Consider the following 15,949-nt stretch of genomic DNA (forward strand, 5'->3'; position numbering starts at 1 on the left):
GGTTATTAGAAGAGGACAGAGGGAAGGAAAGGAACCTGGATACTTCACTGCAAACCTACATGTCTCTTGTATTGGTTTGCCTTCTCATGCATGTAATTCAATATATATATGTGTGTGTGTGTGTGTGTGTGTGTTTATATACACACATAGCCATTTTTAAGGAAACTATAAATTCATGACCAATCTCTAAAGATAAAAGTATACAGTGCAATATTGCCATTTTATAGAGAAGCTGCCTACACACTGACAAAAAAAAGTAGAACATGCTCTTCAGATACAAAAAAAGTCAACATTTGAGGGCAAGGACCATCATCAGCATAACTTATGGACCATATAACTCTAGAGACACAGGCGTAGGGTAGTCTCTTGTAGCCAGGCCTATCGCCACAGCTGTTTCAGTGCTATAAAAAGGTCTGGAAGCCCCCATTATGATTCCGGTACAAGGGGAAAAACTCACAATTGTCTTGAGCAGCACTAAGCCTAGTATGCTATGGGAAAAAATGGTTTTGTTGTTCCAGCAAGCGACCAAAAGTTTAATTTGTATTTGTAATATTAAAAATTTACATAATGGAGCGCCTAGTAGCTCAGTTGGTAGAGCGGATGCCCCATGTACAGAGGCTGCGTTCTTGCCACAGCCTCGGATCCTTGCCTCGGCTCTTTGCTGCATGTCATCTCCTCTCTCTCCCCCTTTCACACTTAAAGCTCTCTTATCAAATAAAGGCAAAAAACCCTAACACAAAAAATAAAGAATACATTTTAAAAAATGTATACAACAAAAAAACAATACAGGCGTTTGTGTATCAATAAAGTATTGCCACGCAAAATATCATGATACTGTGCTGTATCATTTTTTTTTTCTCCCACCGCTCGCATATACTGTTGATTTGGGCTACACACACCTGACACTATCTTCTGGTATTACAGAGAAAAAGCCCTTTCACAATTGTTTGATGTTTTAAATGTAGAATATTGGCAGCCTAAAATAAATGTTAACATTAAATACTATTTTATGTCCTTCACTCCACATGAAAAAGTGTGTGTACTTTGACCAGCACTGCTTGTCAGCTCGTCATCAGTCTTTTTAATGCTGTATGGCTCAATCAAAAGACAATCCTCCTGCCTCTCACTGTCACATATTAGCTTTGTTGCTCTTGGCTCCCTGTGGCCATTATGTGAATGGGACCTGTGCCTGTTCTGTCACACTTTGATCATTGCCTTTATTAAGCATTCGCCAGATACATCTGTCAGATGTGCTTCTCGGCTATGCTTTCACACAATTTAGTACCTGCTGCAAATCACAATGTCAACTATCTACAGGGGTTGGACACAGTACCAGCAACACCTGCGCAATCTAATGCAATCTAGCACTGAAGCTCTGTAACAAACGCTTCAAATCTTTTTAAAAGACAATCCTCCACTTTTTACTTTCAGATTGTGTCAGAAGTGTGTGATCATTTAGAGGTCGTAGTTGCTACCCTGCTCTAAATCATCAACTTCTATTCTGACTTCACATAATGTTTTGCAAAATTTAGAAACATATCAGGACCATTTTTGATGAATTTTCTTATGGGTTTGCTATTCTTTACTTCATGATGCTTTCTTTCCTTTTTGCTCAAAGTCTCACCAACACAAAGAGAGATAGAAAGATGTCAAAGGAAAGTGAAATCCGAATGCTTCTGTCAGTAGAAATATAACTTCACTACCTTGGTGAGCTCTTTGGGAATTCTCAGCCCCGCTGAAGATGAAAACAGACACTTTCTATCATAGAGTATCTGCTCCCTTTGTTTTGAGGAATTTCAGCACTTAATTGTCTCATTACAGATGCTCTCTTCTGTTTTAAATTTGCTATTTGTTATATTCTCAAATGCAAAGTGAGTCAATCATTAGTTAAAGTGACGATTAGGAAATGTCAACTCCCACTTAACTGACAATCATTGATTCACACTTCTTGCTGGTGTAAAGGGAAATGACTAACTTTTTAACATAGGAAAGTAGTCATGAAGAAAAGTGTGAAGCTTTGGTTATACAACAGTTCATAATTACATTGTTAAATATACCACTCTCATATAAACTGCTATAAGAAATAATAAAAAAAATGCTAATTAAACTCCATTTCACATACAAAACAACTTTCACTGATTTCCTCAGTATATAATTGTCTGTTTACCTGTTTTGCAGTACTTTTACTACATTACCATTGGCGCTAGGTCATTGCACATATTAAACTGAAGCTCTGAAGATATTGCATAATTGCTTATTGTTTATAAAGTATACCATAGGCTTGGGCTACATGTATTCTTTCATACCTTCATACCTTCCTGAAAGTTCACCAGAGTATATAGTATATTAAGGTATTTATTTAAAAAAAGAAAGAAAAGGTAAAAGCTGAGCAGCTGATGGTAGAAGTTATTATAGCATGTAAGACATTGTCTAGCCTACAATACTGCGTTTCCAAGATGTAATTAGCCTACTAAGTAAAGTCTAGCTGGGTTTAAATACTTATGGCCCCGAGAACAAAAATAATTTGATGGGAAGGGCGCTCCATGACACTTGTTGCTGTGGCGGATACCGACACATCAGTGGGCTAAACAGAGACGACGTGTTAAATAAAATCATTTGGCTACTAAAATGCTTTTGTTTAGTTGGAAGAAGTCATCTCAGGATATAGTTATATGGGTATTGCAAAACTCATAATGGGGCAAAGGCATCTTTCTCAGCTCAGTTACTTGTTCCAGCAGTAGAGGCTGACCTCCGGGGACACGAGCTGTGTCTCTGTATCAGTTTAAGAGAGAGCAGAGCTTCTTTGTTTTTTGACTGTATCAAAAATCCAAACCTCAGATTTTAAAATAACCCGGTGTACCACAATACCTCGATACCACCTAAGCATAGTATATAACATAAAATTCTAAATAATTAAATGTTTGTCCTCCACATATCAGTGTTACATACAGTGCTGATGTTTCTTAGCTGTTTTTGTTTATTGTTTTGTTTATTTTTATATATCACAAATACGTCTCTCATTCTGTACATTAGTATATCATATAAGTACCTTTGCCATTGTTTTCACTACCTGGTTGTAGATGTTAAACTTCATTTGGTTGTGCTGGACAATAAAGTTGAATCTAAAAATCTGGAAAATTTATACCATTTAGTTGTAAACTAACTTTAGTGATGTTTTTAAAGGATGTATTATACCTGCCTGGGCTCCTGCCACCAGTATCTTTACAGTACACCACGGACCACAACAGAGATTTGTCTTGGATTTCATTGTTGCATCCTTCACAAGCAGTAAAAAGGTGTCTTTTGTGTGCTCTGTTCTCATCATACCAAACATAAAATAGAACTGTATCATTTTATCAGAGTTTAAGTTTTCCTTGGTGAAGAATAAAAATGTACAAATTGGAAAGCCATCAGAAAGCATATATGAATTTTTGGTACAATGTAAACTTGAGGGCGATTGAAGAAGGTTGTTTACTGTCCTTTTAGGCACACGTTTTTTTTTTGGGAGTGGATCTCAACATTACTGTGGAGATATTAGGAAAGTAAATTCACCATTTCCTACAGTAAGCATCAGATAAAGCCACAATAGGACTGCAGGACTGAGCACCACCTCACATTGAGAGCCTGGGTATTTAGTCATTAAAGTTCTTAAAATTAATACTGATGGAGAATTATAGTGATGGAGAATTGTAAATAAACTATAAGAAGTATATGGCTGCAGAGTGCCTCCATTCTCAGCTACTCAGAAATGTTGAACAGCTTGTCAGGTCACACTTGTCCTTGTTGACAATGATGATAAAGTCTGTTAAAACAGCACATTGGCAGCTACGCTTTTTCACACCAAGTTTCTACACTCACACATTGAAATCAACAGCATTAGCCCATCAGTTTCACACTTAGCTGTTTCATATTCCCAGTTTTATGGTGCTTGATTCAAACAAACAGCAGGCTTTTACAAACCTTCCTCAACAACTCCACCATCTTTGATGTGGTTCAAACATCACTTGGCTTCTCATCGCTGGAGAAAGCAAAACTACTGTGGAGGAAGCTCCAGATTTCACATTCAAAGAAACTTCAATACGACAATATGCAGCAAGGGAACAAAAGGAGATATTCACTCAGCTGTTGTTGTTGTTGAGAATCCCTAAATAGCAGTGGCCTATACTTGACACTCACTTCATTTATTCATTCACGCTAAACGAGTTCAGTTAAATTCACTTTCAGAGTAAGGCAAATTGTTTGCATCAAAGAGCACATGGAGCAAACAGAACAATGCACCATATAAAACAATAGGCGAGAGCAATTCATCGCAAAACAAAACACAAAAACAACAGGCTGTGAAAAGAGACCCGCACAGCACACAAGAACAGCAGAGGCCTGGAGGCTATGACTCAACTCGATAAGTAAAACTTGCTATACGCAAAGGATAAACATACACTAGTGCACTTCAGACATGTGAGGAAAAGTTCACCCAGTCGAATGGCTGTATGATTAAACGGAAACAGAGTAGAACAGAGTGTGTTTGGTGTCTAGAAACTGACCTCAATCACTCCCTGCGAGCCAACACCGAGCTCAGCACAGAGAAGATTGGGGACTGACAATGATGAACGCCTCCACTGGGGAACCGGAGCCCATAGGTGGATACTCGTGGTGGTGGTGGGCTTTGTAAAATGCTGGATGAGCAGCAGCCATGCTGACGTTAGCAACAGTTTATGTAGGATGAGCTCTAGCTGCTGTACGGCCAATATCCCACTACTCACCTCAGACTAACTAACTATCTTGTGAACTGAGCTTTGATACTTTGAATCCACCAACCCCCCCATATATGACACCAGGCTTAGAGCAAAACAATCTCTTACACTTGTAACAATCTCTGTTATGAAGCAGCAGATCACCATGAGTTATGAAATGAAGCCTAGGAAGCTGTTTAAAGCAGCAGCACTATAAACCATAGGATAGGCACTGTGCTGTTTATAATATGAAAACAATATAGCAAGCTGTCACATACCTGATGCCTTCGAGTTTAAATCCCCCTCTAATGCAAAGCTAATATGAAGTATGTATAGTAAATGTGACTGCCTATTATTTGTGCAACATTAGACATGTTGAGTTTCCCTTAAAGACACTATTACAGGAAAATGATTATGTGAAAGGCCTGTGCGCCCTTGTGTTTATATTTCCAAAGCCATTAAACAGTGAATTATATTTCGTAAAGGTATTTAAAAATACTCTAACATCCTCTTCTTGAGACCCAATTTGCAGTGAGCCAATTGGCAACTCCACAAAAACACAACACCAACAACCTGGAGGGGAAAAATGCCGCAAAACCAATTCACTCTAATAATGAAATAAATCTGTGTTTCACCACTATGCAAACAGCATTATAACATCACAGCCAATGTGCAAAACACAAAGACAGAAAAGCCCAGCTATTACAAGAAAATTATTCACCACTTGTACTAATGGAAACACTGCACATAATAGCATGAGAGCAGCATTAGCCAACATGTCGCCAACTAATATCAAATATATGAAACCCGTTGGCCCTAAATAGCAGCAACAGTTGAAATACAGCTGATACATGGTTTGCAGCAAAAGCAGCCAATTCTTACCTTCGACAGGTGAAATGATGCTGTGAGGAAGACGTCTTAACGTGATAAAATCCTTTGACAAGCTGCGGTCTCGCGCTGCCAACAAGCGTGACAGGAAATAGCCTAATACTTTAGCCTTGAAATGCTAAAGTTAAACAGACAACGCTAAAATAACGAGTCGGGTTACAGACTTTTCTTTCACTTCGCGAAGAAAGACTTGGTTGACTTTTTGACAGTTGTCCTTATTAGCAACATAACCTACTTAACCGACCACGGAGTCGACTTTTTGAAGTTGTTGTGTACAGAGCAGCTGTTGGCAGCGGCAGACTGAGAGCACAGGTAACCAGCGCCTGCGTCAAATGTGACGTGTCACGTCACGTAAGTCTGGCGACCATCTGGAGCAAAGATGTTAGAGTCCCCCTAAAGGTAAAAGAAAAATGACTTTTTTCAGACTGTTAGTCCTAGTAACACTGCAATAAATTAACAAATTTGTACTTTTATTGCAGTGTTACTCTGACTTTATGGCCCCACTTGAGTGTAAAATATATATATACACACACACACACACACACACACACACATATATATATATACATACATATTCTAATATCCAAATATGGTTCAAACCTATGACTTTGCGGGGTTTTTTGTTGTTATTTTTTTGTACTGTAAACCAAAATAGTGCCAGTACCGGACCTGGCTAAAGCACAAAATCCATGGCTCAAAATAACTGACAAATGCACTATTTACTTCTGTTTGAGTAACATCTGGTGAAAATGCAGAACCCAGATGTTACAGGAAATTTTTTGCCATTCTTAAGGAAGCTATGAATCTGTGACTTTTCTCTAAAGATCAAAAGAGTATACAGTGCAATATTGCCATTTTATAGAGAAGCTGCCTGCACACTGACAAAAGAGTCCTAGGAAATGTAAAATCACCAACCCTTACAGCTTTTAAAGGGTTTTTGTTGTTGTTGTTTTTGTTGTTGTTGTTTATTGCTTTATTTGAATCTATTCACTGCCATTGTGTCAGGTCAATGTCGCTGGTTCAGTAAAACATTCAAAATGGGCTTTTCCGCAGCAGATAAGGAATAGCACATGTGGGTCCAATAACATTAGAAATAACTGAATGCAGCTTTAGTTAATGTTATTTATTATACATGTGTTTTCCATTCAAGGACATTCAATGCTACATATTAAAGCCATTCGCCACAGGTGATCTAAAACCACAGCTGCCACAGGTGTTAAAATTGTTAATTGTGTCAAATCATATTTTCATTTTTCTTAATGGACATCTTCCCCAAATTAAATAAACACATTTTATTGTTATTTTTCATGTATTCGGTAACAACCAAATTATTTCATTTGGCAAATTCGATCCGCAATTTTATACATCAAAACTTATACAGAATGCTATTTAAAAGGTATAAACGAGGCTGCAGATTGGAAGGACAATATTTTTTTAGCAATGTAGGAAACTTTATAGTCAAGCAATAGCCCATAACCAAAACCTGTTGCAAACAATAAAGACTGAATTGATTGTAAACCATTCAGAGACTCATAAATGTTTGATTGTTGGCAGGGACTGTGACTTGAAACATTGCTTTATTGGCTTAGCTTTAACGTTTATAAAAAGGAAGAAAATTGCCAAGAAGTTTATGTTCAGAATGGATCAGTTTGGGGTATTTCGATTTGATTGTCCCTGACAGCATCACACAAAAGGAAAGAAATCATGCCTCACCATTAGCAATGGTCCAGTGTGTGTGTTTCTGTGTATATGTGTGGGATGCGATGTGATGTGAACCCCTGCTGCTGGGTAACCCCACTGTGTGAGATCTGACAGCTCCCACTGCTTTCTCTATGACAGGATAAAAGAGTGTCTATGTGTGTGTGACTCAGATAGTGAAAAGGAGGAGGAAATGGCCAGAAAGAAAGAGAGAAAGCATTGCTTATTCATACAGAAAATAAACAAAATCACTTGTGAATGTCTCTTTGAAGGCTTATCTGTGTGAGCATGAAAAACTAGACGTACAACATCCTTTTGAAACACACAACAAGCACCAGCAAGGCCTGATAGTATCTGCTGGGCTGACCATTATGAAGTAGAAGGAAATCTAAGATTTAAAAAGTCGTAAATGTAATTAAGCCCTCAGCGCCGTCTTCAGACAAAGAATGGCACCATAGGAACCTTCTAACTTCTTTCTCAAGGCATGAAAACATGAAGACATTAGGGGCTCCAAGCATCTCCTCAGCAAACTTTCAGCTAACATTTTTAACAACTGCAAAGTCTTGAAGAGTTGATAAGTAAAATAAATGCACAGTAAGACTTAAGTCTGCATTTCAAGATAACAGGTGTACATTTACTTTCCACTTTTAAGTAAACAGAATGCAACACATTAATGAATACACCCTTGAAAATCTATTAGGGATGCACTTTGCAGTTCTAGGTTCTCTTTGCTGTTTGGTTAAAAGCAGTCCAAACATTTAAAGAAAAAAACTGCCTGCAAACATACAATTTACCATGACATTTGCGAGGCAGTTCTTACTCTCAGAAAACTTTGATGTTTTTGTAGCGTTTCCAAGCCATTTGCCCATTCTGGCTGTAAAACTTCCATCAAAAAGCAGGTAGAGTGTACATGCAGTCCACTTATCAACACTAAATGGATTCCAGCAGTATATATTCACTCTTAAGTGTGCTTAAAGTATTAAATACTTATGCAGATTTCTGAGAGTATCCCCATCACAGCAGCCCGGGAGAACATGAAGGCACATTTTGTGAATGGAAAATAAATTAACTATTTCAAAGCCTAAAATTGCAGATAAAGATGGAGTATACATCTTTTTTTTTTTTTTTACTTAAGCAACTCACTTGTGTTAAATGCAGAGACTTGTGACTTTACTTGCACTCGAGTCCTTTGACCTGAATATGCTTGATACTTTCTCCCAAACCCAAAGATTAAAAAATGTTTTATTTTTAATGTATGCTACAAATCATTTAATTTCCTGAATCAACTTACATTAAACACGGTTCATTCCCAGCTAGTTGACATTTAATTTCCCAGATGAGGATTTTGGTTTTGAACCAAACCCACAGCATCCAGTTGCAGGAGAGAACCATGAAAAACAAAAATGTCATGACTGAGCACCAGTTGGAAAAAATGATGCTCATATTGTCTTGTCAAAGGCAATAAAAGCCAAAAGAAATAATCTTTAAAAGAACAACAACAGCTAAGTAACTCTATAACAAACTTGTTTCAACAAATAAATACATGCTTAAAAAGTATTTATGATATTTGTAAATACATTATGTGTATTATGACTTCTTTAGGAATAAAAACTAAAAGTTTAGCACTTGAGACTTGACTTTGGACTAAACATCACTGACTTGGGACTTGCATTCAGTGCAAAGACTTTACTTGGGATTTGCTAAACAATGACTCGGTATGACTCATATGGCAAACTTTTCTTAACATTTACCCATTTACACAAGATTCATCAGTGCAATGTATATTGTGGTGGATCTGTATTTGCTCCACACAAACATCTAATCAATACAAACACTGATTCTACATTTAGCCTTTCTCATTGAGGTGAGAGCAGGGTTCAGGAACAGATTTAGAAAGTCTTATCTTCACCAGAATGTGGAAATGTGCTTCACCCCTATCTGAAAAATGCATGAGGATTTTTCAAAGTAAAGAGTTCTCACCAAACCCCTTCAGGATAACTTTCGGCAGTGCCGATGTACTCTCAGAGGCAGCGAGACAGAAAACTGCAGGAATAGCAGTGATGCAGGCTGAGAAGGGTTATATTTTACTCTCTGGGGACAGCTGTAATTGCAGCTTACTACCTGACTGGCACACATCCAGAAATTGAATATTGAGAGAGCACCTACAAAGCGGCATGATCTCCCATTTAAGACCCTGTTTTTGTTTCTGTGCTTTACAAAACTCAGGTGCTTACGTTTTTGGATGAACTACTACTGAAAATGATTTTACTTTCTGCTGTAAAACAAAATGAGCAAATTGAGGGGGGTTTACTTCAAGGATTCGACTTGATTTAACCAAGACAGAAAAGCTTAGCCCTTCTAAAGATCTTAAAATAAAAAAAAAATAAATAAAAATAAAATGATGTATTTGCACATTCTAATGCCAGCAGAAGAGGAGAGTTTTGCATACCCACGTTTTTGGATACACACCCATAAAGTGGACAATTGCTCATTCTTAATGTGCCATGCCGTGTCATATCTGCTTAAGTTAAAAGCTGTTTACTTTGAAGTGAGGCTCGCCTAGCACACAGAGCAACATTTTTGTGATGCATGACTGTTCTCCTTTGCAGCCTGTAGATGACTCATGCATCTGAGTGTCTATAAGGATATACAGCTGAGGGCAGTGTTTGTTTCTTGAAACACATCAAATGAAAAATCAGACAGACGTTTTCATCACTGTGTTACTCTAAATGCCCCTCCATCGCGTGTACACAGATGTGTTTCACTACGGAGATTTGTCAAAGTTTTATTCCAGGTGGAATATGTTGGTCGAGTAACCTAAACACTATATTCACCCGCCCACCCCCCACGGAGGTAGAGCATGTTGTTCACAAATCACAGTGTTGGTCATTTAATCCCCAGCTCTTCCACGTGTCCTTAAGCAAGACACTGAACCCCAAAATTGCTTCTGAAAGTTAAGCATCCTCTTATGGTAGCTCGTAGCCATGCATGTGTGAAAAGGTGAATGAGTGGCAAAACTAAAATCTCAGTTAATAAAGTACAAAATAACTTCAGACCATCTATCACAGTAAGTGAGCTTGTCATGACCTACTATTATACTTTAAAGAAGTTGTGTGTAAGATTTAGTGGCATCTAGTGGTGAGTTTGCAGATTGAAACTAACTAAATTTTACTTCTAACCCTTTGAAACCTGAAAAAAATGGCTTAATATTTTTCAAAAAAAATATCTGAAGAAAGGAATAGAGAATTTAAGAAGAAATTACTTGGCCACCCCCAAAAAAAAACCAACAACAATAAACGGGAAAATAAATAAATAAATATAGATAGATGCAAGATTCTAGAACTCAATTTTATCCAACTTCCCCAGAGTGTAACTGGTATCAGCCACACACAGGTCTCTTCTAATACAGCTGAATCCGGTTTATCACACAGACATCTCCTACAGAGACAATCTACTACAGAGACAATCTACTACAGAGACACTCTTACAGACAACCAGTCTTCTACAGACAACAGTCTTCTATACGCACAACTACGGTCTGCCACAGACAGTGTTATGGATACACAAAACAACCTGAAAATATGGCTATATCCAATAGCCAGAGTAGCTTTAAGCTGCAGACTGAATACCAAAGAAAGGTGATCCAGATGGAGGAGCAGATCCACCAGAAGGACACCAAAATCCTGGATCTTACCAAGAAAAATGAGAGTCTCATTGAGATGCTCGTAGAGGCCAGAGACCAGCTGCTAAGCAAAAGATGTACACTCCTCGAGGTCGAGAGAGCGTGGCAGATGAAATACGACGCTCTGGAGGAGTTTGCAAAGAACCTGGCTGAAAAACACCACAACTGGGCCTCAAAAATCAAACAGATGGAGGCACAAGTAGACAAGATGACGGATGAGAAGAAGCAACAGGAGGAGAAGTTCTCAAAGACCCTGGCTAAAAAACAACAGAGCTGGGAAACACTGCTGATGGAGAACCAGAAGAAGGTAAACTGGCTTTTGCTATCTATTATGCCTTATATGTACTTGTGATGCCGCTATCTTGACTATAACCACGAAAATAATGTATATCTTAACTTAACTCAACTCAACTCAACTCAACTCAACTCAACTCAACTCAACTCAACTCAACTCAACTCAACTTAACTTAACTTAACTTAACTTAACTTAACTTAACTTAAATCAACTCAACTCAACTCAACTCAACTCAACTCAACTTAACTTAACTTAACTTAACTTAACTTACTTAACTTAACTTCACTCAACTTCACTTAACTTAACTAACCTTACCTTACCTTATCTGAACCAGGCGGAGGAGCAGATCCATCAGAGGGACGCTACAATTGTCGATCTCAGGAAGGACAATGAGGGTCTCTCTCAAGAGCTCTCAGAGACCAAGAACCAGCTCAGCAGCAAAGAAGCTGAACTCCTCCAGAGTGAGAGAGCCTGGACAGCAAAATATGCCACTCTGGAGGACAAGCTCAGAGATGACCTTTCTGAGAAAAAAACAGAGCTGGGAGTAAAAATTAAAACAGACTGAAGACAAGAGGAAGGAACTTGAAGACAAGTTCAGCAATGACTTGGCCATAAAAGAACAGAGCTGGAAGACAAAAATGACACAGATTGAGGACAAAAGGAAGGAACTGGAGGACAAGTTCAGAAAGAACCTGGCCATGAAAGAACAGAGCTGGGACACAAAAGTAAATCAGATGGAGGACGAGAAGGAGGAACTAGAGGAGCTCTGTTTGCAAATGAAGAAGAGAAGAGGCTTCTTTTTTTACAAGAAGACCAAGGACAGACAGACAGAGCTACAGACAATGAAAGACAAACTGCATGAGAAGGAAATGAAAAAGAAAGAGAAAGAGGAAAAGGCAGAGATGAAAAAGAAAGAAAAGGAGGAGACGGAGAAAAACAAGAAGGGAATTTTTAGCTGGATGCACAAAAACAAGTGTGACAGTGACAGTCAGGTGGTCGAGGAGTCGGCTGGTTGTTCATCTTGGGTTGGACATCAGTAGCTCGCTCTTCCTCCCCCCTTCACTTCTCTACTGTCTCTCCACCTCCCTCCCCCATCTACCTCACCCGCTCCCTCTTTCCACCCTCCTTCCATCAAAACCAACTCCTCCTACCATCCACCCTTCCTCCCCTCACCTCCCCCTCACCTCCATCACCCTCTACCCCTCCATGTCCATGTTCTCCCTGTGTCTGTGTGGGTTTTCCTCTGGTACTCAGGTTTCCTCCCACAATCCAAAAATATGCACAATAGGCTAATTGGAAACTCTAAATTGTCCCCAAATAATTTGATCAATCATATTTCTGTATGGGTTTTCTCCTGCCACTCAGGTTTTTCTCCCATAATCCAAAGATTTGAGCTAATTAAGCTAAATAATTTGACACAAATAAACAATCAAATTCAAAGTTTAACGTTTCTGCCTCTCTTATGGTGTGAATGTAATTGTATGATATTATGGTGATTATTAAATTGTAGTGGTGTCTGTTTAATTTACAGTTTTAACACTGAAGGTGATCAATTAAATTATCAATGTTACATGATAAAAAATGGAGCTGGTTCTGTAATAGACTGATTTTCTGCAGTAACCAAATGACTTTCATCACTGATGGGCTCATGATTATTTTTTTTATTAGCATTGTTTAATGGGAATTATTATACTATCTTTTGATTACACACAGTCGGTTGTAAACTGCTTACAGGTCCAGTGTGTAAGATTTAGAGGGATTTCACAAAGAAGATTGCAGATCACAGCCAGCTAAAACTTCTTCTATACTCAAAATTCCCTCAACATTTGCTTTTCAGGTTTTTATCATAAGCTGAATTATCCATCAAGGTCTTTCTTTCCCCAAACAAAACAGACCAGGTAATTAAAACTGGTAAAATCACTGAAAAAAGAAGTTTCAGATGACAAAATAGCGTTTTTCCGACACTGTTCGGCACATCGCAGACAGCCGGAATATCCACAGAGGTCTCTTTCTCTCCAACAAGTAAAACCATTACATTAATCAATTTTGTGTATTTTTTTTAAAAAGTGTTTTTCCTACACTTTTTCCAGGCTTCTATGGTGGCCAATGTGAACACACAATGTGAAAGAGAGCCCACCCTCTCTGACATAAACATCTCATTCTCAGGTAACGAAAACAGGTGATTATAAACTTATAAAGACGCCCTCAGAAATATTATATTCAATTTCTGCAAATGGATCCCCCTAAATCCTACATAATATAGTAGTAGTTAGTTAACTTTGGCTATTTTCAGTAAACATGGTAATGCTGAATTTTGTAAAGGGAAGTTAGATACATTTGTTTCAGAGGTGCATTTCATTACACTGAGAAGTATTTCTAATATTTTGGAAAGACTTCTATCAATGATAGTAGAGTAAGTGAAAGAAATACCTCCCGGTATAATGCAATACAATTCATTTTTTTCCCAAACTCCAGCCTCCAAAATGACTATAAAATAGAAATAGCCCAATTTAAAAAGATTTATAACATAAGATGCACAATATCAGCTTCATGAAATCAGGATTTACAGCAGCGTTGTTGTGTTATTACACCGCTATTTTCAGCTAAGTCTACCTAATAAATTTGTGTATGAGTGGAAAACACTTACAAAGCTCCTGCGTTTACAATTAGCATGTGTGTGGCAAACAGGTCACAGCTCCCATCACAACCATTTTGACTGAACAACAAATAAGTTAAAAACACGAGACAGAATTAAAGCAATTTTTACTTCAGGAAAAATGTGACAGTTGTGATGTGAACAAAACAGAAGAGTAGTTCACTCAACGCTGATGAGAAATGAGAATAAATACAAAAAAGCTAATAACAGAAAAACTGTTCACAATTACCCTGTTGTCAGGGACAGTCAGGACAATTATCACCCACTTCAACTCTCCACCAATTTTACAATCCACTCTGTCACACTCCTAAACTGAAGCCAAGCTGTAAAACGTGCACTGAGAAATACATTCTTACAAGGGACTGTTCATTATTTGTGGGAGGGAGGGGATGTGATGCAAAAGGTAAAGGTTTTAAACACAGAGGAAGTATGTTTATTATTTTTGGCTTAAGGGAAGGGCATCTAACTTTAAATGGTTGTATTTTGTATTTATTTCACCACACATTTTTAGATGAACCTTCCCATCCTACCACTGGGTTTGGAAGGGATATTTCTTTTCTTTTTTTTTTTTTTTAGCAAAATTACACCATTTATCATAGACACAAACTGTTCCAAACAGAAATTATTGTTGAATTTTCACATTTTTCTATAGTCCCTGAACACATTATTTGCTTCTGACAGAAAAAAACCCCCAAAATTTGAGCTAAAAAACAGTAGAATGCAATCAAAATCACTCAATTCTACATGTAGCATTTGAAATTTTGCCTAAAAATAAACCATTTGCATTACCCAACCACCATGCACAAAAACATTTTCAACTTTTTTGTCTTCAACTTGTCACTTTTAATCATTCAAGGTTAGAGTTTTGAAATCTAAGAGCTAATTAATGGTGGAGGGAGGGTCATGCATTTTTCCAAGTTACTCAGGGAGGTTCAAGAAAAAGACAAAAAAAGCCATTCTCCTCCCTAAGAGCCACTGCAGAACAGTTTTTCCCCCCAAATTCACCCAGGCACATCGATGATGAAAAGAGTAAAAACAGAATTTAAAAAAACCCTCACTAAGCATGCAGCATTGCCAAAGTGCCTTGCCTACAAACGGTGACTTTGCATACGTAGGCAGTCAGGCTCATAAATGTGTATCACAGAAAACACACATCAGTTAAGAGCATTCACACAGTCATGTAACAAGTCAACCCAGAGAAAGCGCCAGTCAACAAAATGTTCAGCAGTAGGCCATCAGTAAACTCCAGCATGTTGTCACCAGCTCCAGCAGGCACCGCAACCAGCGGCCCCTGACTGACAGCTCAACCCCCAAACTCAGTCCTGGTACTCGGTGTACTTTTTGGCCGACCCGTGCACCTTGCTGGCGGGGTATTTCAGTCGATTTAGAGCCATTTTTCGCAGCACCGCTTGGGGAAGGTCTACATGACACTTCTCGGCGAGCTCCACCAGGTAGATCATCACGTCGCTGAGCTCGTGCGCCAGCTGCTCCCGCTCCGACTCGGTCCAGTCCGGCAGGCCCTCCGCCACCTCCCCCCGCCACTGGAAGAGCTCCGACACCTCGCCCACCTCCCCGACCATCGCCAGGAGCAGGTTGCGGGGCTGGTGGAACTGATTCCAGTCCCGCTCGTCCGTGAACTCGGCCTGCATCCGCCTGATGTCCTCTAAGGTGGGCTCCGGGCTGAAGGTGAACCTCTCCGCCCCGGTTCCTCCGTTCTGCAGCTTGGACGAAGCCGCCTTGGCTGCTCCGTTTACCGCAGCGGAGAGTGATTTGCTGCCGTTTAAAGACACTGATGACTCGTCACCGTTTAATCCACGTGCGTTGTTTCCGTTTGTAGCCATCATCATGTATTAATTTTACACGTAGAGCCCTTAAAAAAGTCCTTAAAGTCTGCCAACAGCCTGATATTCAAGCTCCATGTGAAGAAGTCCCGCCAGTAACTAAAAGCGGATATGACGCAGCTTATGTCGGAAACCGGAGGTCCACCAACACTGGGCTTT

The 15,949-nt window shown here is 38.9% G+C and overlaps 3 protein-coding genes across 5 annotated transcripts in view; 1 reads left to right on the forward strand and 2 right to left on the reverse strand.

Moving 5' to 3' along the window:
- The window catches only part of LOC148189989 (uncharacterized), a 153,225-nt gene extending 147,239 nt beyond the window's left edge, over positions 1-5,986 (reverse strand). For all 3 annotated transcript variants that reach the window (XR_015776141.1, XR_015776142.1, XM_088075274.1), the window contains exon 1: positions 5,613-5,986. The gene's annotated coding sequence lies outside the window, so the exon portion shown is untranslated. The remainder of the gene's footprint in view (positions 1-5,612) is intronic.
- Positions 5,987-10,897: 4,911 nt separating this feature from the next.
- LOC148189990 (uncharacterized) lies at positions 10,898-12,558 on the forward strand. The gene is given in 3 exon segments (XM_088075124.1): positions 10,898-11,305; positions 11,628-11,830; positions 11,832-12,558. Coding segments are annotated over 3 exon segments (1,113 nt in total). The 3' UTR covers positions 12,334-12,558.
- Positions 12,559-14,039: 1,481 nt separating this feature from the next.
- Positions 14,040-15,905, reverse strand: dctpp1 (dCTP pyrophosphatase 1). Its single transcript, XM_042485481.2, has one exon. It carries the CDS (start codon positions 15,794-15,796, stop codon positions 15,266-15,268), a length of 531 nt encoding a protein of 176 aa, XP_042341415.1. The 5' UTR covers positions 15,797-15,905; the 3' UTR covers positions 14,040-15,265.
- Positions 15,906-15,949: the final 44 nt, after the last annotated feature.

The sequence above is a fragment of the Plectropomus leopardus genome, chromosome 3 (genome assembly GCF_026936395.1).
Source record: "Plectropomus leopardus strain MGB_pleo_1.0 chromosome 3, ASM2693639v1, whole genome shotgun sequence".
NCBI lineage: Eukaryota > Metazoa > Chordata > Actinopteri > Perciformes > Serranidae > Plectropomus > Plectropomus leopardus.

Coding starts and splice junctions, on each gene's coding strand:
- dctpp1 (XM_042485481.2), bottom strand. CDS start 15,796: ATGATGATGGCTACAAACGGAAACAACGCACGTGGATTAAACGGTGAC.